Here is a 25,233-nt window from a genome sequence, read left to right as displayed (position 1 = left end):
AAGCTCCATTGGTTATCATGGAATGCTATGTTGTTTGAGAAAGAAGTCTCGAGCATTGCAATACTATTGAACTGCCCAATCTCTGTTACCTCTTCTATAGTTGCTTAGAAAGAGGCTTTAGTCTCCATGTTCATGTTTTTTTTTAAGGATGTAAAGAAATTTTGGCTGGTCCTTTGCTTACAAAAGGAATCTTTCTTTTCAATGTAATCGAACAATCACTGTGATCGAGGGGCACTTATAGAATTAAACTAGTTGAAAATTAGATCGCAGGTTATCCAAGTGCAAATATTTTAGTAGTTTCCAATTGTTTAGCAAGTATTAGGCCCAAAGCCCACAAACCCATTAGCAAGATCAAATGTTATCTGAATCCCCTCCTGCTGTATGTTCCCCACAATAGACAGGCCTGAGGAGGAAGGAGCAAAAGCCAAACAGAAAGTCCCCATTCCATCCACTGGGATCATATAATTCCTTGCCGGAAGTGTCAGCACCGTTCCTCCGGCGAAGTAGAACGACACCGTCGGCACTTGCACGGTCCGGAACCCAGATAGATCATAGCACGTGTCGAAGATGGAGGTTGCGGGGGCCCATGGGAGGCCCATGGTGCCCTGCACAAACGCATTCCTCACCGCCTCATAGGCTAACACCGGCAACCTTGTCACTGCTGTCCCTGTGTCCATGATGACACCCCCGTCCCCCATTGCCGACAAGCGAAACACCTCCTCCGGCACCGGCAAGCGAATTCCCCCGACGCCAAGGCCCACAAGCCTAATGTAGTACAAACTAGGGGCCCATGGGTTTCTCATAAGCGGAACCCACATCGCACTGGTTGGAACTGCCGCACCCCGGCCGAAGACTATTGACCCTGGCATCTCCATCCCCCTGCTAGCCAAACAATAAAGAAAGGCACCGCCAGTTTGCCCGCCGAGCTGGGCCATGAAGGACATCGGGCCTCTGCCAAGGCCCAGTAGACCTGCGGCCCCGACAAAGAGTCCGCGGTTGCGGTGACCGCATCCGATGGCCACATTTCGGACCTCGGTTTGCCCAAAAGTCAGCATCTCTAGGGCCATGGTGCCCTTGGTGTAGGATCCATCCCTATACGAGACCTCATACCGGCACCATCCTGCTTGGCACCGGGCGGCCCGGTCCAGTAGACCGCAAACCGTCGAATCACATCCGACATTGTAGAAGGTGGTCGATTGGGCCGGGTCAAAAACTGGGCCGGCCTGATGGTAGCACTGGCTGCATGGCTGGCACTGGACCCAAGTTATATCACTACCCGAATCGATCACCATGTACTGCTCTCTTGGTGGGCTCCCAACGCCTACTCGGACGAAGTATTCACCACTCCCTTCCTCCAAACCGGAGACCACCTCCGAACCGAAATCCTGCAAGGAAGAGTAGGCCAGCCCGGTCAAAGCGGCGACTCGGCGGGTCAGGCCAGCGACCCTGCGGGAGTCTCGGTTCATTAGCTCTTGGAAGCGGTGGTGGTGGCTGGAGTAGTTCCGGCCGGAGATGGCGTCACGATGGACCAAGTTAAGAGCCCATTTGCCGGCTTTGTGGACGTGGCTCTTAGAAAGGTGGTGAGAGTTGGAGGTCTCGGTCACCAGTTCATGCACATTGAGGTACTGGAAACCTATGGTAGGAGTAGCCAAGGCCATACAATTGGCCGGTAGAAAGAGTAGGACTTGGAACACCACCATGAGAAGGAGCTCTTCCATTACCCTTGCTTGGCTTCTGATGGGTAGAAATGGTGGTGGGAGGAGAAGTAGGTGCTCACTGTTGGTGACAAGTTGATTGCACGTAGAAATATTTATAGTGACGCTGTAAGCTTTAGTTCTACTCTTTTAGCTAGGTATGCGTATTTTATTGGTTGTGCTGTTGGCTTTTGCAGTTGTATTGCATGGCCTGCTTCCTGGGTGACTACAAGAGGAGTCTGATTCAAATTTGGCTGGCTGGAGCACTAGGAGATGATTGGATGTGCATGCAATATAAACACCTAATGGAGCAATATATAAAGGGCTCGGTGCAAGCCTTTTAATTCCTACAATAAAAAGCTGTGCTTAAAGTAGGGATATAGGGGAGTGTGATATGGAGTCGTGTTCCTACTTTTCGACAAAATGGAGGGTCCCAGACCTTTTGATGCAGAGACGAGGCCAATTCTAATAGATAGTGCTGAATAATTACGTGTATTGAAACAGTATATAGGTGATACAGGTATGCATGAATATTTGTGTTCTCTAATGACCCATACTATGATCATTACTCATTGAGTTGGAGATGCCCACAGGGAACTCGATTTGGCAGACCAAACCTGACTTGATACTTGATACTATGGGTGGATTTTGGTAATCCCTCCTGGCTCCTGTTCATAATGTTCAAGCTTGATTAGAACCCTCATGGCTTTGCCAATATGATGGAGAGAGGAAGAAACCAACTTAAGAAGAAGATGCCAGACTGAAGGGAGCCATATAACTTACCATCCCTAAATTTTAATGATGATTTAAAACAGCTTTCTATTAGAACCTTAATATCCCTGGAAACCATGGATAATCTAACAGGACCCAAATCATTTCCATTCTTAAAAAACTGCATGGATGAAGCTTTTTTTCCTGAAAATATCCCTCTTTCTGCGCCTAGATGGATGCTATTGTGGCTGAAGACGGCCAGAGTAACACTGCTTGATTTGGGGGTGATTCCTGTTCCAAGGAGCTGGAATGAATTGGCTTCCGGGCTCTTTTGAGAATTGCCCACTCTTCCACCCCCTTGTTTCTTTGGGTTCCCCCTATTCATCCATCTAAAAGTCACAACCTTCATGGAGTTTTTGAAAGAAAATCATTAGGTACACCCAACAACAAAGGTTCTGAAGTTATGCAAGCCCTAACAATTAAGAAGAGCCGAGCAATGGTGCATCATTGCTGATAAGCCAAGCTAGATCTTTGATTCCTTGCACATAACAATTTAGGACAACTAGAATATTTTGTTCAGTAAAATCAATCTTTCAAAAATTCAGAAATTCCTAAAATGTATGGAGATTTTCTTTTTAAGCATAATTACCATGCAATTAAAGAATTGAACAATAATCTCATTTTTTGCGATTTACCTCCTTGTGCTACAGTCTTGACACTGGCGTGCAATTGGGTGTACATTATTACTAGTTCTCCTGAAGCATAAAGATGACTCCCTTCTTTCTTTCAGTGTGCCAAGACTTGACCTAACTTGAATGGTTATTAATCTCTGGATCATAATTTCCAACACTTTTCAAAACGATAACATCGCAAGTAATAACCACTGAAACTAACGATAAGAAAAGCGAGCGCCGCCGATAAAGTTGAATATGCGCTCCACATTTTTTTCCAAGGGCAAGTACCAAGATATATATTTACAGTCACTTACAGTCATATGACCGGTTCCAATGAACTACAAGATATACATAAGTTAGCAAGGTATAATCTAAATCTAAGCCGCTGGGTTAAATGGTTCACATGAAGCACACCTCAAAACCTCTAGGTTTCAGTTACCAGGGCCTCCTCATTTTCACATAGAACCATGACCATAAACCACCCGACTTAGATGCAAAAAGAATTGAACAGATTGTATTGAGCCACTTTCAAAACTCATCAGCCTCAAGGTTGGCGCTCAACCCATAAATAGGTATCTGAGATCTTCCACTGTAAGACGAGTAGCGTGACCACCAGTTTGGTCTTCTCCAAAAGCTGATGAAACCATCTTTCTCTTCTCTTCCTGCAATAAAACATTTTCAGTGCACATTTAAGACAGGCAGCAATGTAGATTTGCATGATTATCTTGATGTGGAAATGTAGATCATACTACAAATTTGGATCATAAGGTAGGTCCTGGGAACAGACACATGCACATGCCAAGTAAAACTTGGTAGCTCCGGATTATGCTAGATTCTAGACATTCTTTAAAACTTTAAAGCAGCGGAAGCACCCTTCTTTACCTACAAAGAGGCGCTAACATTGTAAAATATACGACTGATCTCTCGGGAGACGTGCATGCTCTCAATTGGGACCTTGAAATCTCTATTAAGATGTTAAATCCAATGAGGGAGTTGAAAGGGCATGGATCTTGCTGCCAAAGCATTGCCCCTAATACGGGCATCACGATCTTGAAACAAACTTCTACCTCCTCGATCAAGGTGTGTTTCTTTGTGAACTAGCTGAGAAGGTCATTTACATTTTAGGTTGGGATGTGATGACAACAATGCATCATGAAGTGGATGAACCACTAACAGATTATGGGTATTACTGCATAAGAAAACTGATAATTCAAATGAATAGGATATAGTAGATGATGCCCAAGATAACATTCAGATAGAGGGTACAGACTCTGGACAAGGGACCTTTAAGTCTATTTGTGTCCACTTGAGCTTAACCTAAAACATGAAACTGGAATACTAACCATGAAGCAGCTCTAGAAAATTCAAGTCCTTTGTTGCACTTTAAAAGTGCACTCTCCTATTCTCTCTGACAGCCAGTGGTAATCGTCAAATGTTAGATAAGTTACTAGCACTCATAATTAGGCAAAGGATAGAGCACACGAAATGACTTAGAAAGATGATTGATATCTCTAGCCAACAATCTTATTCTGCTTTAAACTATATTAATGCATCTTCATGTACAATTAGATCATCTTCTATTAGCTTTTCACCACTTAAAATCTTCTCTAATTGGGTTGTCATTTACGATTCCATTCACATGACAACAAATATCATATTGGGGTCCAACAAATGGATGCTGACATAATGCATTATTGAAGAACTTTACCTGAAGAGCTAAAATGCGGTCTTCAACTGTATCTTTGATTGTTAATCGAGAAACAGTCACAGGACGAGTTTGCCCAATTCTGTGTGCTCGATCAACAGCTTGATCTTCAGTAGTTGGATTCCACCAAAGATCTAGAAGAATAACATGGCAAGCTGCAACCATGTTCAAGCCAAGATTTCCTGCTTTCAGTGACATAAGCATAACCATCACCTGAGATCAAACTTGTCATAGTTATCATCTGAGGATAAAGGCACATCAGGCCAGAAACAGTATAGAGCAGAAAATAAGACAGATGAAACAAGCACCACTAAAATAAAAGTTATGCATTATGTTCAAGTATCAAACCTCTGGGTCGGTGTTGAAATCTCTAACAGCTCTGTCTCTTGAACTGAGAGACATTGTCCCGTCTAGCCTCCTATATTGTATAAGAGACTGATTCAAAGAAAACTCAAGTAAGTCCAGCATGCTTGTCCACTGGGAGAAAACAATAGCCTTGACTGGAATCTCCAGGTTTGAGTTCAACTGTGTGGATGTGTGAGTTACAACATTTGTGCTGGAGTCAAAACCATTTGTAATAAGATTGTGAGTTCCAGCTAGATAGCAATCATTTTCACCACATAGTTCCGACCCAACTTTTGGCTTGCAAACTGTATTCAGGATATTAAGAGCTGCCCTAATTTTAGAAGAGATGTAACTACTTTGGGTAATTGAAGACTCCTCATCATTTGCAGAAGAACGTGATGAAGTACCATTGTCAAATTCGTCAGAAATACAACTTCTCAGTGTAGCTCGTGAGAAAACTGAATCAGTGCCAAGCATGTCTCTGCAACCAGCTGCAGGACACAAATTATCATCTCCAGTCAAGCGATCAGATACACACTGATAGCAGAAAACATGGCCACACATTGTCACGACGGGATCCTCAGGTGGGTCCTGTGAAAGTATCACATGGTTGAGCTCAACAGAACTTTATAAATTTAAACAGATAAAAAGACATGCATCCCCTTATAGGGATCCATGCAAAGTAAAGAAACTTCTAACCATTTACTGAAAGACAAGCAAACAACTAAGACAAAGCTAAGATGGCTATATGCACCCTTTAGAAGATAAAGGAGTGCTTCACATAATAAGGTGAAAGCTAACAGCAGCACACATCAGACTTTCAATGAAAGCTCTAGAACTTAACCCACCATTTGTAGACATAGTGATTAGGCACTAGTTTGGTACAACGAAAGCACATAAAAACAACGCAAAGTAACCGAAATTTTTTTAGAAGTTGTGTAAAAGAATATGGAAAGACTGTCCTTGCAAGAGGATGGAGCCTCCAATTGGAACTCATGACAAAGTAATAATAATAATAATGTAGCCTTCGATGATGATAAGGCCAAGCACAAACAGAAAAGCAGGGCTTATTGCTGGTAATGGTATGTTAATATGAAATAGAATGTTTCCTTGATATTAAGTTTCTTTGTGATAACTACTTTAATAATTGACTGCACAATGGGTCAGGAAATGATGACTCAAGGAACTTTATTTGAGTGCTTTAGTATGAAGTCAAAGATCAATTTTTGTCAAAAGGGAACTTACATGTCATGGATGTAAAGTATGCATCTACAGCATGCATATCTCATCCATTTCCACCATGTGGATGTTATTGGAAATAACCGACTACAACAAGGTGGCTGAAGGTGGACAGGTGAAAAAGGAGGGCAGAATCGGCATATCCAATGCATAAACTGACAGATGATTGCATATGAGATTTGGATATATGAAGCATTTAGAAAATCTACCACTAAGAAGGTATCTAACAACTTCTTCCTACCTTTTCATCCATGGAGCCTTTGCTATGTTACGTGGGCTATAGAAGATAAAACAACAAACAACAACATCAAAGACAACTAAGACATGTCACATGAAAATTGGGTAGACTATGCTGCATGTAGAACAACTTAAGGGGAAGGGTACATAGAACAACATAAGGGAAGGGTACCTTGGTCAAGTGAGCAAAGTTTCAAAGGCATCCTCCACCACTCAAAATTCTGGGTAGAGGGACTTGTACAAGAAAGGAAAACCTGGGGAGATTGCAGAGATAAAATGGAAGGAATTGTTACTATGGAAAATTCTAGCCTCGGCTAATAAAATTAAGTTATTACAAAATGGAGTAGGAAAATAATGGAGCTATTTAAATTAATAAAGCTGAAGAAAATGACATCAAAAACCTAACAAGGAACTAGAAGTTACATTACAAGTTCAACTAAGACTTAAGTACAAGATTTATTAGTGATGCTGATTTGAGGATTTGGGCAATTCTAATAGAGGCGGAATCAATTCATAACTCAAAATATCAAATTGATGTTCACTACAATAACCAGATAAACTTAGTAACCATTACCATAGTACTCCAACATAAAAAGGTAAGCAGCTAAATACAAACCTCCAACTAAGTAACTAATAAAAAACTAAGGTAAAATTGATATTTAACATAAAGCTGCAACATCTTTTAAGAGATGTCATGGTTCAGAAACTTGTCACCACATAACTTAGTAGTGGTGCCCTATGAACTTGTATTAGTTAGATGTAAGCAGACAAGGTGCAGGTTCAGTTACAAAAACAAGGTAGTTGTACATGTTTGGGAGCATACAATTAGCCGCTCTTGGAGTACAAGTTTTGGTCCAACCCAAAACGTTCAGGTCAAACTGTTGCAGTTCAGGCACTCAACTAGGCCATTGGAGTTACCAAGGAGAGGAATCTATCAAGCACCTCACCACCTCCCCACCCAAATACGAGCAGTCCTTTTGTACATACGTGTGACATCTCCAGCAGCATGTTAGCAGCTAATCTGCCTCCCAACCCACTCGATGATAGAAAAACATGCAAAAATCTATTAAAGCAATCTGTCTTTATATCCACTTGATGCAAAGGTTAGAAATCTGCATCGACATATGATTTTCCATTTCTAGGCATTTTTTGATCATAAATCAGCATAACTGCCACGGATCTTCAATTTGGATGCGCTGTCATTTTTTTTGGAATCATATATCTTTTACCAAAAATATATGTTTAATTTGTAGTACAACTCATGCTCTGAGGAATCCAAGCACTTTATCGATAAAATTACAAAGCATAAATCCAGTGCATGCCAACCTCAACTCCCAATTTTTTTCATATAAATAGAAATTCATGTTCCAAGTGACTCGACAAATAACTCGACGTAATTGATAATGTACGAATATTTGCATTGTGAGGAAGGGAAGTAAGAAGCACGTGAGATGAGATGGCTTACACTGCATATGCCACAAATCGCCAATGAACCTTCCAACTGATCCAGTAAATTGATCAGCATCTCCCTAGGAAGTTGCCTAGCCATAACTAAGGAGTCTTTTCCAACAGTATCTGAATGATATCCTTTAACAAGAAGTGGATGGTCACAGGCCTGTCGTAGACGCAAAAGCATCAACAAAATATTTGCATAGTTTTGTTTCACAGTCCCAGCAGCAGCATATTCCTGCAATCAACACTTGCAACTTAACATATGTTTTTCAACTTGCTAACAAGAAAATTCAACATCAGAGACACTATAATTTTTTGCTAAGCATGAGAAAACTAGCATTTAACATTTATCAGGCTAAATTTACTGAAAGGTGTTAATTATGTTTGAGATAATGTTCTGATTTGTCCACTCAAATGGTACATTTCAGTGTTCAGTTAGGAAGAGAAAAGAAAAACAAGAAGGGGCAAATGACTAAAAGAAATATTTGCAATTATATTTAAATTCATTGTAAGTTTGAAATTCTAAACATCAGCTCTCAGACGTATACTTTGTTTTGAAATTTTCAAAATTCAAAATTTTCAAAATTCTCTAAATGTATGATAATATCCATATCACCTGACCAATTTCATTTTATCTCCTTTTACAGCCAAGAAATATCTAAACCCATAAGCATCAACATCAGGCACTGTCTCAACTGTTTGGGGTCAGCTTTATAAATGCTTGTTCACCAGTTCCAGTTTAGGGTTACCTCTGATATCAAGGAAGTAAATAAATAAATAAATAATATGTATGCAAATAACTCCAGATACATCCTTAATTTATAAGCCCCCTCTGTCATATTTCTTTTATATTTGTAAATATATTAGAAATTATAAAAAAATTAAGTATTACTTGGTGATTGATTCTTGTTTTTTATGTCAGAATCTAAATACTAAGAGATTGTCTAAATAGAGCCGACTTATGGCAACAGGCAATCAGGGGACCAGGCTACATTGAAGCTGGAAACAGATGAAGTCATGACAATCTGCAACAAGCCAGCATTCCAAAACAATTTCAGAGCTATAGGGATTTGCACTAAATTCCTTGCATTCTTGGCCGCTAAAATGTTACATATGGAAGACCTGAAAGCACATATAACAGTGTTTCTTGGTAAGGACAACAATCTGATGGAAACTAAATCGAACAGGAAGTGACATGGCAAGCATCCTGCTTCTTTCTAGTTAGCAACATCTATTACTTATTATAGTACATAAAATGGTTACCGACTGGACTCAAGATTGTGCCTGACCTTATACATCTGCAGATATTGCAAAATATCTAAATATTTATTGTTTTACCTACCAGATTCAAGACTAGAAGTCATAAGAATTGAGCAGAACCAATTGCTCAACTAGATAGACGACATAAGCAATATAGCAATCGCCATCATATTAGTTAAACAAATTGAAAAACGATTTTTTGTTAAAATAAATAATCTCTTAGAATATTAACTTGTAAAGCAGGAATCAAACTTATACAGATGAAAAATCTGCAGGCTACAAGTTTGACACAAATTAATGATGAGCTTATCAGGATGCCTGTTTAATAAAATATTCATGCTACTTATAAATGCTGAAAATTTCCTATTCTTCTGAATTGAAGCACCACACACCTGAACTGGTTATGAATTACATACCTTGAACTGTTGGCGTGAATCTGATTCCAGCCTCAAATAAAAAGCTCGTTCCTCTGTAGAGAACTCTACTCTTTTCAATGATATTGATTTTGGAGGCAAATTAAGAATTGGCTCTCCATCTATTACTGTGACTGTAGACAAACAGTTAATGGTAGGTCAACACTCACAAGCCACAGATGTGACCCAGTGCACAAAGGCATGGGATAAACACCGCTGTTTAGTGTCATATTTATGAGGACCAAAAAGAAAAAAGCTAAATATCCAAATCAACAAAACTATTAGGAGGAATTATATCAAAAGTGCCTTCTACTAAGCATGAAGGGAGATATTCATGAAAAAAAAATCCGAACTAAAGATAAAATCATAAAACTCTTGATGAAGACAGCATATTTAGATCGAGGCTAAATATAGTAAATCAGGGTACAACATAACAGACCAAAGCCATTGAGAACTTTCTATAGCACAAATAGATGTACATTGATCAATGTTAATGATCTGTCTTAAACTCTTTCTGTTTTCTTTCTTTTTTGCTTTGATATATCAACTTGAAGGCTAAAGCAGGACCAATGTCCCCATCATATATTTAATAAGCTAAAACGAAGGGTACAAAAATAGCTCAAAAAACAGCATAGAGACACAATTTTCCAATATAAAGCAGACATCCCACTCATGGGCCATCTTCTAGATACATCACTTTACCACAATCCTTGATGGCCTCTCTCATTCAAAGAGTTCCTTCTAACCCTTTTCATGCCACTCGATTAACCTTGAGACTAACTCATTTTTAATATACAGGTCAGAATTACTAGTCTTTACTTTTTCTTAGATATCCTTAATTTCAGGAACATTGTCTTCCCATAATCAAGTTCTCTTTCAATAGAGGCATGGAGACACTCCAACCATCCAAACCATCAACATCACCCTGTTCAACATCTTCATCGGATGGGATGGGAATTTGGATTGCCGCAGATGCTTCTAGAACCTCATGAATTTATTAGTGCATCAGGCAGAATGTAGAGGACCATGTAAAATACATGAGGGAAGGAAATACTTAAGATAGAAATTCTTCATTAAAGTCCCATTACGGTAGTGGACAGACTAAGATGGACCAGAACAACCATGATCAGCACAAATGAAGAGAAAAAATTAGAAAAAAAAAAAGTGCCTTGAGATGCCAAGCTGCCCGACTGTGGAAACACTCATTCAGGTCTGTCTAAGTTGACACCAACCAGGAGGGGCTGGATGTTTCCGTTCCTGAAAGAACTGGTGTCCAAAGTGCATCCCATGACCCATCAGGATGCATCCTGATCCAAATCCTTGATATACAGATAATAGAAGAATCGGTACAATCAAGGAATGCCAAACCGACCCAACAAGGTAGTTCAACCCTTACCAACCTGGGATGGTTGAGCCGAGCAAGTCAGTTCATGTTACAAATCGCTCCGATGCTTCTTTCACTAAGACATCTACACCTCTTCGAGAGCCTTCAAGAGCTTTCTCTCCAACTCTCCCCGCTCTCTCCGCCGCGTGATCCCTCTTCCGCCGCGTCTTGCTCGCCATTGGCAATCAATCCCTCAGCTCGGGTCTCATCTCAACATCGATCCAAGCGTGATTGATCCTCGACCTTGTCCTCGTCAACATCATCGCCGCCCTCACATCCTTCCTCTCCTCCTCCCCCTCTCCCTCCTCTCTCTTCCTCCTGCTCCTCCCTCTCACCCTCCCCCTCCCTGTTTCAATATGCTTCGGTACAACATGGTACAGAGTCATACCACACCATACCTATAGTTGACCAGTATGGGTCATGGTACTAGATTGCCGAACCCTAAGTAAAGTATATGAGGGAGCAGAAGAACGAACTGTAGAATCTATGACTACATATCAATATCTCATAATTTTCAAATATCAAAAATCCTTACAACCTTGAATTAGCTGTATAAAAAGAACTTCAATGATGATAATGTTCAAGAACTCGTAATCTAGACCCCACATCTAACTAAAGGACTCTTAACATGACTAAAATTTGTAATGAAAACACCAACAAATTACAGACCGAAATCCCTAGAATTCATCTATCATGAAATATTATAGAATTTGAGGCGGCCTTTCTAATAAGTTCAAGATCCCCAGAACCTAATAATCATGCGAAAGTCACCATTCCCAAAGCTTACTGGTTCCAAGTAAACAGCGCCACATTTCATTTATTTGATTTGAAAAATATGTAAATCCATGCTACATCAAGTTTCTGAACAGTACATTCATATAAGGTTTGCAAATCTACTTTAGCATCCTTTTCACATTTCTTATCATCACTTTTATTTGAAAAAATAGCACTCCCTTTAAGTAATATTTGATGAACTTGGGCTATTGAGGCATCAAGCAAGGATTGGTAACTTGGAAAGAAACACTTTCTAGCCTCTTGTTACCAGGCCCATTAATTTCCTACTTGGTTCTTGTGGAAAGCCGGCCTTTTGATTGGACGACATTATCCTGATAGCAGAGGGGAATGTAGAGAGGAGCCTTTCTCCATAACATGGCTTATCCTCTACAAGCTCGTTATGGGTTCCATTTCTAGAATACTATACCTAGGGGCAGAGCTCTTTACAGTGACTTGGAAAGTGTTTCACGGTTGCACTCGCTTGTTAGATGCATTTGCTGATGTGCCATTATATAGCCTGTGCTGCTCCCCTTACGGACTCGGGCAAATAGACCCCCTCTAGCACTATATCTTCGATGTTACTGTGCTTCACCTTGTAATCACTGATTTCACAATTATATTATCAAACTTACATTCTAGTTTCTCATTAAAAGATGAAGTTTCTGTTGATTCAAACATCTAAAACTCACGACCCATCTCAGCTCTGATGTTCATAAACTTCAACATGTTTCCTTGCAAAAAAGATTAAGCTCAGTCAAGAGTCCATAAGCATGCCACATTATGTGACATTGTGACCACATTATGTCCTATTATGCTGCACATGTACTGGCATCTTGAGAAGAAAATGGTGAATCCACTCATTGCAGTATCTTATGTGCCATCTAATTTACTTGTAGCTAGGGGTGGTGGCAAATCCACTCATTGTTTACTTTTAGACTGTTCTTACAAGCTACTCAACACACCCAATATGTTATTTCGTGAACAATGAGCATCATTAACATCACAGAGTAGTAACACTAGGACCAAAGGCAAGGGAAGATGAGTATCTGTATATGTATAACTAGTATTTACTATCTTTGTGTACTTTTAGACAGCTTTTTGAAGCTACACAACACACCCAACATGTTACTTCATGAACAATGAGCATCATTAATATCATGCAGCAGTAAACCTAGGACTAGAGGTAAGGAAAGATAAGTATCTATATATGCATTACCTAGTATTTACATCTTTTGTATTTTTAGACTTCTTTTTGAAGTTACCCAACACACCCAATATGTTATTTCATGAACAAGAAGCATCGTTAACATCATGAAGCAGTAACCCTAGGGCCAGATGTACAGGAACATGAGTATGTATGGATAGATGGATGGATTGATGGATGGGTGGATGCATGGATGGATGGCTGGATCAGCCTAAACACAAAGTTAGACACGATGTTTCAGGTTTAAGTTTTGTACCCAAACCCAACACGATAGGTTGTCACCCCTTTTTGGATCCAAATCCAAGACCACAAATCAGGTCAGACCAGGTTAGGTGTGTTATCGCCCCATCACCACATTTACTTACAGTTACATTGTTGGATTCTACCTGGAGTCTCGGCAGCTATCGTAAGTAAAAAAAGTATGAATCCAGATATATTACACATCACGAGGACATTTACCTGGCATTAGACGATTACTAATGTGGTACTATCTTATATGTAATTTTCTTTAATATTTTTGTAGCTAAATGGTAGATTTATTTTGGTTTGTCCGCAAAAAATCTTAAGCGGATAGCTATCCGAATCCTCTCCCAAACTGTCTCCTCGAGTGAATGTAAGTATAGCTAGTTCACCTTCGCCCTCATCCACAGCAAGCAGAGAAACTATTTGACAAAAAAGTGCCTCAACGACTTTGTATATGTTCACTACAATCTGAGGTTGAGGCTGAAGTACATTCAGAAGAAAGTGTAGCTAAAATACACAGATCTGAGCAATAGTGCTTTCGTTGATCATGAGGATGATCCTATGATCAGATGGCTTGTGAGCCAGCAACAGAAGTCGGAGCTTGATGAGCGAGCATCACCTCCATGACCAGCTAGTTTCATAGTCAGCAAAGCTATGATCGATGCAGGGCAATGGACAAAGAGCAATATTCCACGCATCCTTCCAGCTGATCAGCCACAGTCACAGGAGAGCCGGTCACTACATGACTCCTTGTCCGAGACATCCTTTCAGAGATATGATCAAGAGATGCTTAAATGAGGCCACTATGCTACTCGGTCGACTCAATCAGAATGGCGCATACATCCTCCTAACATAGCCAGACAGAAAAGGGCACAAAGGATAAACAGGCAGCGAGTGGCACGAAGGATAAGAATGCAGCTGCCCAGCACACCAAAAAAGAAAAACAGAAGGCACCTGCAGCCTCAATGGAGAGTGTCGAGGAGTCAGTTCACTCAAATTCAGAGGCCAGAGGCGCAGTTCTGGTGGTCATGGATCTGTTGGCCAAAGAGAAAATAGAGGACATAAGACCATTTATGAGAGAGTCGCAGGATGATCTTCGATTCACTAGTAAATCCTAATTTACGCATGCTACAGGATAGGGACCACGGTGCATTATCTGGTGGAGACTGCGAGGATCCAATCGCGTATAGAAGACAGGCTCCTCGAAGTCATTCATGAAGACACGATGCAGCTGCAGATGATCTCGCGCGTGGAGTAGAATTCATAGACGTATCAGATTCTGAGTCGTATACTGGATCCTATTACCCGCAGCCATAGACGGCCTATGACCCATATGAAGACGGATATGGATATGGTGCATCTAAAGCATCTTCCGATTGCTAGTACCTACGCAGCCTGGAGCATCTTACGAGTCGGATTTTGCTCCGGCTTACTTGGATGGATCCTGTCACAGCCGTTTTATCAGCCAGTTTATCAGCTAAGGGACACCTCTCAGAGCCAGAGCTTCGGCAAGAAATCCGAGAGTGCTTATAAACCGGAGCGTGTTTCTTGTGGAATGAACATGCAAAACTATAATGCCACTTGGTTAGAGGGATGTGCTGATGTGCCTCCTTACTATGCTAATGATCCGAATATCTACGAGAGGCATCGTCACTCGACGAAATTTTAAATATCGGTATATTTATACTTTAAATATATGTAATTGATTATATATTTTATATTTTATTCATTTTACTACTTGATTTGAGAATATTTCATGTTGCTTCTTGTAGCATGCAACATCACACTAATCATTTTATGATTTTTATCAGTTTAAAACAATAAGATATATCATTAAAGTTAAACCGAGATCAAAAAACATCAAAAGATAGCAAAAAACATCAAATTAGACATAAAATTATTGAAAAATTCAAAAATATTCATTATCAATTAAATCAACTTGAAAAACTCTAAAAAAAAAATTGGGCATGCAAGTAAAGCGTACCGTATAGGTACGATACCGGGTTCGGTACCGTACCGACTCGTCCGCCAATTGATACAGATCACGGTACCGAACCGGCACGCCCAAGCATACCATGTGTCGGTACGGTACCGGGTTCAGTACTGTAAAGATCCATTCGCCGACCGATACAAGTCCAGTACCGATTCGGCAAACCTTGGTTCATTGCTTACTGGACTGTCTAGCTCATTATTCCATATTTTACTATTTTGCACGGGGTTATAATTGGGAGTGTGACTAATGGCCGAATTTGACATTTTTAGTTTAGATCAGGATTTTACTAAAGTTTCACACAATACCTTTTAAATGTTATTGGTTCTATGAGACATTAAAATTGGATTCTGGTTATTTAAACTAAAGTTTGAACATTGCTTATTTAAATTTATTTCACTACTTGTTTATAATATCATAATGAGATGCCTTGCATGCTTGTAAGGAAAATTTTCTATGAGTATGCGGCGGTTGCCGCGACCCCAACTCGCAATCTCGAGTCAGGGACATGACACTGATGATGCTAATTCCCGCCAACACCCAGTTATGGCCCAAATCCTACTTGTTTGGCCACCTTACTCATTGTGATGTCGGTCTGTTTCTTAAATATTCAGTATTGTGTTTTTTACTGTATATGTAGTTGATGCTTATGCTCCATTTTGCCAGTTTTGTTCAGGAATGTTTCATTATCCTCTCAATTTATCTTTCATACATGTTATATCTTGTTTGCTTATGTTTTTTTTCTTTCCCTATGGATGTATGCCCTAATAGGCTGAGGTTAGTTAATGGCCGTGAAGATCCAGTCATCAGGGAAGAAAACTGTTATGCCCCAATCAGGAGTCTATCTGCTCTCTTATCATCAAATGGCACATGCAGCGGAAAACTATTGTGAATTATGTCATCCAAGCAAATTTTGTACTTCAGTTTTGCTTGGAGATGCATAAGTAGCGCAGAATCTATCAAGTATTCATGCATTCAATACAGGAATTAATAGAAGGACATATGGAACTTATTGTACAAATTTCTATTTTGTCACGTTATTAACGGTGACAATTATTTTGACATTGTCATGGTCTTTATCATTTTGAGTCACTGACCCTATCTTCATGCATATAATGTGTATAGTAAATTGTTTGATTTCTTGGTAGAGATCCTAGTGCTTTTTTAGTTTCAACACAATCAACTATCGGTCAAATTATTAGAATATAGACGAGTTCACAATTTTGGACTGGGTTGGTGGGAAGGTAACCTCACCAGCTCAGTTGATGGATAACCACGCATTTTCTAGCAACAAGTAACCAACAGAGAAATCGTAGTTACAGGTTTCAGTTGCAGGCATTTATACAGAAAACAGTAGTTCCTACAAGCAGATATACACCTGCAAGCAAACCGAAAAAGAATAGCTGTCATATTCACAGTTGAGCTACAACTTTAATTATTAGTCCAAAGTTTTTTCAATCCCAGTAAAGACCCTATACCAGTAGATCATTGGTGCAATCGAAACAATACACTGCATACCAACAAGATATGCTACCTGAAACAAGACGGCAGCTATACCACATGTAGGTACAGCACCGTATCGGACTCCTATACCGTACTGATCCAATAGTAGCCCCGTACCAGCTGGTACGGTCTATACCAAAAACATTGATCCAATCATAATTCCCAGAGTCATTTGGTGTCTCGTTACAGTCCTTAAAAACCACATTTAAGACTATCAAAAAGCTACTGCAGCCTCGCATGCCAAACAAAGACTGCAAAGTTCGAAGGATTGTGGGGATCATCACGAAAAGTAAAACATATATGGTTTCCTGAAGATGAAATAAAGCCACAAAAGTATGACATGTACTCCTAATTGTGTCTTGCTTCATCTTAAACATCAAAAACTGCACCTTAGCAAAAAGCAAATTATGAGTCCTAGAAGGCACAGTTAATTGAGATTTATGTTCACTTGTGACTACATTATTTCTCAGCCTTTCCGTCATTGAGACAGTGATGTACATTATGCTCCTGCAGCAAATGCACATCGCAAGCTTATTTCAATGTTTTTCATTTTCCACGAGATATGGGAGTGCTTTCCCAATTAAACAAGCATTAAACTGTGATTATCCCCACATTCCCCAATGAAGTAATAAACAGCAAGATGTTATGAATGGTGATGGAGGGAAAAGGCATGCTGCATCACAGTAAAAAGCTAAGAAATACCTCCAACCAGAGGCCAAAACTTGCATATTATCTAGCTTATATTCAGATATCGGAAGTACCTTTTGTGCGACGGAGCAGCACAGTCCTCAAGACTGCTTGAAGTTTTTTATACCCATGGCTTGCATTTCTAGATATGGGATATTTTATTGAGGCACAGAAGGAACTATAGACAGCATATGGATCGTATTTGAGGAACCGAAAGTAGCTGTAGAGATCATCAATTGCATTCTGTATAGGTGTTCCTGATAAACACCACCTTCTTTTGGCTCGAAGACCACAGCAGGCTCTCGCCACTTGGGTTCTATGATTCTTTATTGTTTGAGCTTCATCTAGTATAACCCTAAACCATCGAACTCTAGCAAGTGGGCCACTGCCAAAATCAAAGTGGGAATCCTTAAGTCCTTTCCCTTTTTTCTTCACCTTGCTCTGTCTGTTTGATGTCTGCTTCCTTTTCTTGTTAGCGGAAAACTCTGACATTAATCCACATCTATCAAGGTTTCTTTGCTCTCCATCATCATCATCAGCTATAGACTGCTTTGGTACCTCATTAGTTACAATTGAATATGTCGTTAGAACAACATCATATTTCGCTAGATCACTAGGATTTTTTGTCCGTGCACCTCCATGATAAACTAAAACAGATAGCTTAGCCCTGTTTGTGACTTTCTCATCCATCTCTCGAGCCCACTGCCTAAGAACACTAGCAGGGCAGACAACCAAACTACCTGCTGCTGGCCTCGACTTGTGAGATGCACGCATTGATGTACTGGCCACTGGCTCCTGTTTTAATTCATCTGTTACAAACTGTTTTGCTTTATCTACTTCAGTGACTCCATCATCATCCTCATCTAAATTTAGAGCTTCAGATTTTATGCGGCTTGAATCATCAGATGTGAATTCAGATTGCTGAGTCATCTGCTTTTGTATTAGAGCTATCATCGACACAGTCTTACCAAGGCCCTGTTATATAACAGCATGCTTAGCCTTTAAAGAATGATAATTGAACCAAGAAATATACCACATATTCCAAAATCTCAGAGTCGTTCTCATAAAGTAACCTGATCATCTGCAAGAATTCCACCGGCACAATGCACACTCTTCTCTTTCTGAATCATCCAAGCTAAGGCTATTTTCTGTGGAACATGAAAGTTTTACCCAAAGTCACGCATTAACATAATTAAAGGAAAAAAACATGCCTACACTTTGAGCAGGTGAGCGTACTTGGTGCTTCAAAAGGGAAACAGTCAAAAGCCCCTCAGGCAGATCATCTTCTATTTTTGGTTGACCAAGATTCTGCACAAAACAATAAAAGAATCTTCAGTTATGATTTTTCATTCTTGTTGGTAAAATCAACTTCATAGGAAATGATCCCTTGAACCTGACAGTATCACTCATGAAAGGATGAAAAAGAAAGTAATCAATTCTCTCCGAATTTACAGGTGTCAACAATCAGTTTAGCATATCCCTAAGTTAAAACACATTGGCCATAGAAACTTATATTCCTTGATTACATAATTATGATTGAGGATACTGCTATATGAGATGAAAGTCAAGCAACAGACGGTGTAAGGAAGAGAATATAAACAGTAATGCATCAAATAATTTTATTTATACATCTCTAGAACTTGTCTTCTTTTTCATAAGATTAAAAAAAGGAAAGAAAAATCAACCTGATACATAGACATCAAAATGGAACTAGAAAAGCCAGAAAACAAACATCTGTATTTAAATCTCACCAAAAAGCATAGCACAGAAGAGAACTCTATAAGAGAAGTTTCATGATGCTCTATTATCTCAAGTATATCAACAAAATGTCTTCAGCATACAGAAATGAAGAAATAAATCATGATTCCTCGAGGCTTGAAAAGATTTATGCCTTAAAGAAAGGCAGTAGAAAAACTTAAAGGAAACCATATCAAGGTCGTTCTTTAAATCTTATACTTCCATAAAGTGAAGCATGCACCTCAAATTGATTGCTGAGCCCAAGAAGAACCATAAGCCACATATGTGATGTTTGTTAAAAACTTAAAAATGAAAGCCTCACTAATAAAATAATTGTCAATATGATGAATATATCCTCTTGGAATAATATCAGCATATTCAATTAATTCTCTCTGCTCTCAAGCTCGAAGGTCTGCTTGATGCCTATGGTTCCCTAGACATTGACAAAGGAAAGAATGTTTCACAACCCAATGGTTCCCAAGCCATTGACAAAGGAAAGAATGTTCCACAACCCATGGCAAATGCTTGAAAATATAACATGAACATATGATGGAGTCACCAAAAGTTCTCCTGGCACAAGTAAAAGAAGACAACATGAAGCTATTTAGCCTTCAAACTACCTGCAATGCTTCTTGATATATTACCCTCTCATCATGCTCGATTCGCCTATCTTCTCCTAGGCTTAAGTGATTTTGCGCATCACTAACACCACCTGACTGAAAATTGTTAATAGATTTTCCATGCATCAACGATGAAGGTAGGACCCTAACATTACCAGCATTACCAAATGTATGCCCATCATCTGCCAGACAAAAAAAAAAATGTCTTTACTTATTTATTCTTGAGAAGATCTTTTACTCCTACATACGGAGTAAATTTGCCTTGAAAAATAATTCACCTCTGTACTCAGTTGAAGTTTTCAGAGAGCTACCATTGACAAATTTTTCTTTCATGAATGAAGTAGGTGGAACTCTCTGTACACCAGCAGCTGAATTAGCTCCGACAGAACTAGAAGATTTTGTAGAATTGGTAACAGATTTCTCATTTCCAAATGAGAAGGATGGAAACTTTTGTGCACCATCAGCAATGTTTGCTCCCATAGAAAAAGATGATTTTGCATGAAAATTACTCATGCCCCTGGCCTCTGTTGAAGCTTTTGGCTGAGAGTTGGAACTAGATTTACCATTTAGAATTGATGGAGGTAGAATTCGATTTTTACCATTGATTCCATAGGCATGAAATTCATCATTTTTCCTGGCTGTGTCAACTACCTTACCATCAGATACATTATCTCTCACAGAAACATGTTCTATCCCAGGAAAATTATGGATCTGACTCCCTCCTTCATAGTCTAGAGAACTTTTTGATGCAGTTCTGTGCATGGCAAGCTGCAAGGATGATGGAAGAGTTCTTGTTGGACCATTTTGGGTCTGTTCCTCATTGAGGATCTGTCTATCATTAGCAATGTCATTCAAATTCACTTCAGACCTTCCATAATGCCCCACTGGTGCAGGTTCGTTCTGTTGGGAAGCAAGAACAGGCCCTATATGAGATCCAATGCTAGGTTCTGATGCACGTTTAAAATTTGTTTGCCGAAAAAAGGATGGAAGAGTCCTCCTTTGAGAATGCTGAGATGGGGTATTTGCATCCATCCCCCATTCAGTACATATTGCATCTGAACCAAAGTTTAAGCTCGGGCCCAGTTCTGCAACATGAATAGGCCTTTCAGAAGGTAAAAGGCTTGCTTCATCTCTTTCAACACGACCAGGTCTTTCATGAGGTACAAGGCCGCCTTCCTCTCTTCCACTGCTTCTAATACTATTTCCTGAATTTGCATTAGATATTATTGTTGGTTCCATGCTGCTCATATAAGATCGTGGGGCTAATGTCCTCTCACCACCATTAGAAGCGGAATGTGTTGAGAGTTTCAACCCAGAATTATGATTCTGATCAATGAAGCTCTCAGAAGTATTTCTCCCCTGGTCACTAGCACCATTTTTGGATGACCAATCTTGTAATCCAGAAGGTCTAATTTCAATATCATCTTCACTTTCTGAAGAATCAATCTCAATGATGTCCATATGCGGCAGCAAATAGTTTGAAGTCTCTTCTGCAATAAACTCAATAAAAAAGGGGCTGACGGATGTTCCAAACTGTGGATATTAATGACTGCGAAACTAAAAGAGATTTTATCATCAGTTCTACACCTGCTCAGCAAATTCCTGCAGTAGTTATCAAATTTTACCCAATGAGCACATCCAACTTACTGGGATTGACTGAAGAACAATTGATATTGGCCTGAAGATCCATTGTCTTAAAAAACTGCACCATCTGCAAGTGGTCTGAAAGAGATCATATAGAGGGTACGCATGATCTAGCATCTACTGTGACCATAAACTGCACATAGATTGTACCTTGATAGTTTGCACAGTGATATAAGAAAAATGGATATATGATCAAAAAATTGTTAAAGTGTTTAAATTTAACCAACTGAAGAATAAGGACAATTTGCTACAGATCAACAAGTACTTTTAAAAAAGTACAATCTATTGGATTTCACCTTTGGTAGAACCATAATTAATTGACCAATAGGCCTTTTTTCCTGTGTAAAAACTGATTTTTGAATTTTTTTAACCAGGCATTTTTATGGGCTACATCCATTGTCATAAGGTTTTCTTGTGTTGGGGAGCAAACATTGTCAAGACAAGCTTTGTCATATAAACCTTTGTCATATGAATCTTACACACCTCTATCAAGGTTACTTCAGGTCTTCCTCCCCCTGTCTTAACGGTCAAATCAGAAGGATCAAATACTAGGATACTCAGGGTGGGAAAGGTTACACCTGTTGTTGCTTGAAGACCTCTCCCCTGATCTACAATTAAGGTTTCCTCTTCAACAAATATATTTAGAAGGTACAATAACAAAAATGTCAAACAGTCAGCACCAGATCAGCCTTCCGATACTTAATTGTTAGATTGCCATGTTCATATTTTTCAAAAAAAAGCAGGATGAAGATGAAAGGGATATCTACAGTTAAATTAAACCAAATTTTCTTGGATTAAGCAAAACTGGAATTTTGGAGTATTGTTTGATCGTCACATAATGGCAAGACTAAGGAGAAAGTTTCCTAAGAAAATAAAAAAACTACATACTTTGTGCAGATAAGAACTCTAAGTAATAAGGTGTATTCATGCATAAGATGAATGCAGCATATTCTACAGGGTCAATGTCTGGTCAGCTAGGAAGCACAGGGTTAATAGACTGAAATGTTGGAGAAAAAAGATCTATACAAACATAAGCTGTAGTGATAAAATATCCACTTATGACGGTCATTTGAAATGTGGGATAGAAGCAATCTGGAGAGAAGAGATCTCTCCTTTTGGCTTTTAAAGATTTGATAATAGGGATACAACCAAGATATAAATTTGAACTAATGACAAAGTTGTGAAAGTTTGGTATGAATAGCAGGTTAAACATAAGATTTGTTAATTGCATAGACATTGGAAATTACATAGACATAGTGTACAGCCAAAACAACAAAAAATGGAACAAGTCTTGCTGGTTATGCTTACGGTTACATATTGCAGGTTCAATCAACTTATATAGATGCACAATGGTGATATGATAAATCACTCCGAAACCACAAAGTATGACCATTAGGTTTAAGTATCACCAAAAATTATTACCCTTGATGGCAGTATACAAAATGTGTATGAAGGATGTAAGTATCTAAAAGATCATGCACACCCTCTTATAATAACTCTGGCCAAAAGCCCCCAATCCTATTATTGCTCATTCTTGATTAACAAGTTTACAAATTTTATCATTTTATCGACCTTCAGAAAAACTTGTAAGCCAAAAAGGTCACTGGGATCATAGCCCCTGGGTTTAAAAAAGCACTTCCTAATCTGGGAGGGAGAGGTTATTTATCTTAAGTACCAGGAACACTCAACGAATTTTATTAGGAAGAGGCTAGTTCACCTCGAGTTAGTGTTCTGGAATAGTCTTAGAATGACGGGGGGAAAATAGAATCAATTTGTGAAACAATTATCAATTTTTTTATATCAGATAGGTGGCAATCCCCATCCTCTACATTTGGGCCATCTACTTCAAACTATTAAGGAAAAAGGCATAAATGATAACAGACTTCAAGATGTCACCACCAGACTAGTACATGATGATACTAACAAACAGTTTTCACCTTCGGTGATAACCTAGATGGACTGGCAGTAAACAATTGAAAGATGGTCCTGATTTTTAATAATCAGTCAAGTATCCTAATGTAGCACCTCCAATAAATCCTGCACACTAAGATACAACTTTTCCATTATTGCTGGACTGCACATGTTTCCAGCTGCACCATCTCCACCCCATAAATGACTTCCTTCAATAGATCTCTACATTCACCCCTATACATCAAAGACTATTAAAGGACTGCCTCCACTTCCTCAGCTTACTCATTCTTGAGATTTGTCTACCTTTTTAAATTCCCCTTTTTCAAACCCATTCTCAACCTACCATCCCTTGGCCCGCTTGCTGATATTTCCTTCTAAATTAGACTGATCATGTCTCAAAAAGTTACCATGTAAGCAAGTCGTTTACTCCACTCTTCTTCAAAACCAAGCACTAGTAGCAAACTCCCCATTACATTAAAGAAGAATTACTACATCGGGTGATCCTAACCCCAAAACATCATCTTCAACAACCCTGCACTTTTGATCACGGAATACACCTAACAAAGAATCAAAACAAAGAGAAACAAAATAATACAAAACAGCATCCTCAAAACAAAATTTTCAATTCAAGTTACCTCTTTTACAACCAGGATCAAAAGAAAGAACAATCTACAAAACAATGCATCCAAGAAAGGAGACCGCAGCAGCTAAAAAGGCATATAAACAGAGATATAAAAGAATAAAAAGCAATCTTTCGTTGCCAATTTAATTGAGAAGGAAGAACAAATCGAGAGAGAAACTTACGATCGCGTGAGAGGGCTCCCGATCAACAGAAAAAGGGTTTAATCAACATAATCGACAAGGCACGATTTTTCCCGGGGCGCAGCAAAAATTCCCTCCAGAAACCCTAATCTCGAGGGGAAACTAACCGAGAAAAGAGAAGAGAACGGGGACCCGGGGATTGGATTTGTGGAATTCGTGCAAGGAAAGAGGGGGCGAAGGGGAAAGCAGCGGTGTGATTACGGGGGGGACAACACCGCATGGACGGCTACGGATGATGCAGGCCACTGCACACGCGGACGAGATTGCGAGCCACGTGCGTCGGCTTTGGGTTCGGACTTCGGAGTTTGGGATTGAAGACCTTCTGACGTTTGAAGCGGCAGCGGGGATTCGGGGTTGGAATTAGAACAGGGAACAGCTTTCCAGTCTGATCACGGCCGTTCAGTTGCCTGATGGTACATCTGATTAACAATTTAAAGCAAAACTCTTCTCTCAGTAGACGAAAACCTTGTTAAGCTGTACTGCCCGTGCAGGGCATCTTTCGTGATTGAACCTTTTTCCCTTTGGCAGCGTTTGGAAACCCCAACAGAATCATAAAGATGATCTAAGATCTCCGAAGATTTGAATGCTAGAGTAATTTGATCTCCATAAACTAAGATCAATGTATGTAATAGACCATGATCCAATGATTAAATATTTCTAAATATCAATGAATAACTTGTTTGGTATGGTACAGGATCCAAGATCACCAACCATATAATACCACAAATATCCCTGATATATCTTAGATAGATTTTTTTTATGTATTTTTAATTTTCATGAATTAAAAATGTAAGTCAATATGCTAATTCCTATAATAATTTTATAATTTTGTCATATATTCTACTTTTAGTAATCCTTATCATATATTTATTAATCATATAAAATATATTATAATAAAATATTAATATATTTATCAATATATTAATTATTAATATATTTATAAAAATATATTTATTATTTCTATAAATTATTAATTATAAAAAT

The 25,233-nt window shown here is 39.1% G+C and overlaps 2 protein-coding genes across 8 annotated transcripts; both read right to left on the bottom strand.

The window, feature by feature from the left end:
* Positions 1–308: 308 nt before the first annotated feature.
* LOC103708204 (protein ASPARTIC PROTEASE IN GUARD CELL 2-like) lies at positions 309–1,818 on the bottom strand. The gene has a single exon (XM_008793030.3). It carries the CDS (start codon positions 1,716–1,718, stop codon positions 309–311), a length of 1,410 nt encoding a protein of 469 aa, XP_008791252.3. The 5' UTR covers positions 1,719–1,818.
* A 1,477-nt stretch (positions 1,819–3,295) lies between these two features.
* LOC103706971 (helicase-like transcription factor CHR28) lies at positions 3,296–24,462 on the bottom strand. Of its 7 annotated transcripts, none has more exons than XM_008791270.4 (12): positions 24,232–24,462; positions 21,520–21,649; positions 20,151–21,429; positions 19,873–20,054; positions 18,752–18,823; positions 18,589–18,663; positions 17,590–18,490; positions 9,734–9,864; positions 8,071–8,292; positions 5,133–5,720; positions 4,788–4,997; positions 3,296–3,741 (listed from the first exon to the last, which is right to left on the bottom strand). In XM_008791270.4, the coding sequence occupies exons 3-12, from the start codon at positions 21,331–21,333 to the stop codon at positions 3,637–3,639; spliced, it is 3,669 nt and encodes a 1,222-aa protein (XP_008789492.2). In that variant the 5' UTR covers positions 21,334–21,429; positions 21,520–21,649; positions 24,232–24,462; the 3' UTR covers positions 3,296–3,636. The 7 variants fall into 7 exon arrangements, with proteins under 7 accessions (XP_008789492.2, XP_017698455.2, XP_008789526.2 ...); XM_017842966.3 differs by having other exon boundaries at positions 3,347–3,741; positions 21,520–21,666; XM_008791304.4 differs by having other exon boundaries at positions 3,347–3,741; positions 20,184–21,429.
* Between the last annotated feature and the right edge of the window lie 771 nt (positions 24,463–25,233).

The sequence above is a fragment of the Phoenix dactylifera genome, unplaced genomic scaffold (genome assembly GCF_009389715.1).
Source record: "Phoenix dactylifera cultivar Barhee BC4 unplaced genomic scaffold, palm_55x_up_171113_PBpolish2nd_filt_p 000727F, whole genome shotgun sequence".
Classification (NCBI taxonomy): domain Eukaryota; kingdom Viridiplantae; phylum Streptophyta; class Magnoliopsida; order Arecales; family Arecaceae; genus Phoenix; species Phoenix dactylifera.
This window is presented reverse-complemented; position numbering and strand designations above follow the sequence as displayed.

Excerpts from the sequence above, each read along its gene's own strand:
- LOC103706971 (XM_008791270.4), bottom strand. The coding sequence starts at position 21,333 with ATGGACATCATTGAGATTGATTCTTCAGAAAGTGAAGATGATATTGAA. Across the intron at positions 4,998-5,132 it reads ATTTCAACACCGACCCAGAG|GTGATGGTTATGCTTATGTC; the intron begins GTTTGATACTTG and ends GTTTGATCTCAG. Across the intron at positions 3,742-4,787 it reads ACCGCATTTTAGCTCTTCAG|GAAGAGAAGAGAAAGATGGT; the intron begins GTAAAGTTCTTC and ends GTTTTATTGCAG.
- LOC103708204 (XM_008793030.3), bottom strand. The coding sequence starts at position 1,718 with ATGGAAGAGCTCCTTCTCATGGTGGTGTTCCAAGTCCTACTCTTTCTA.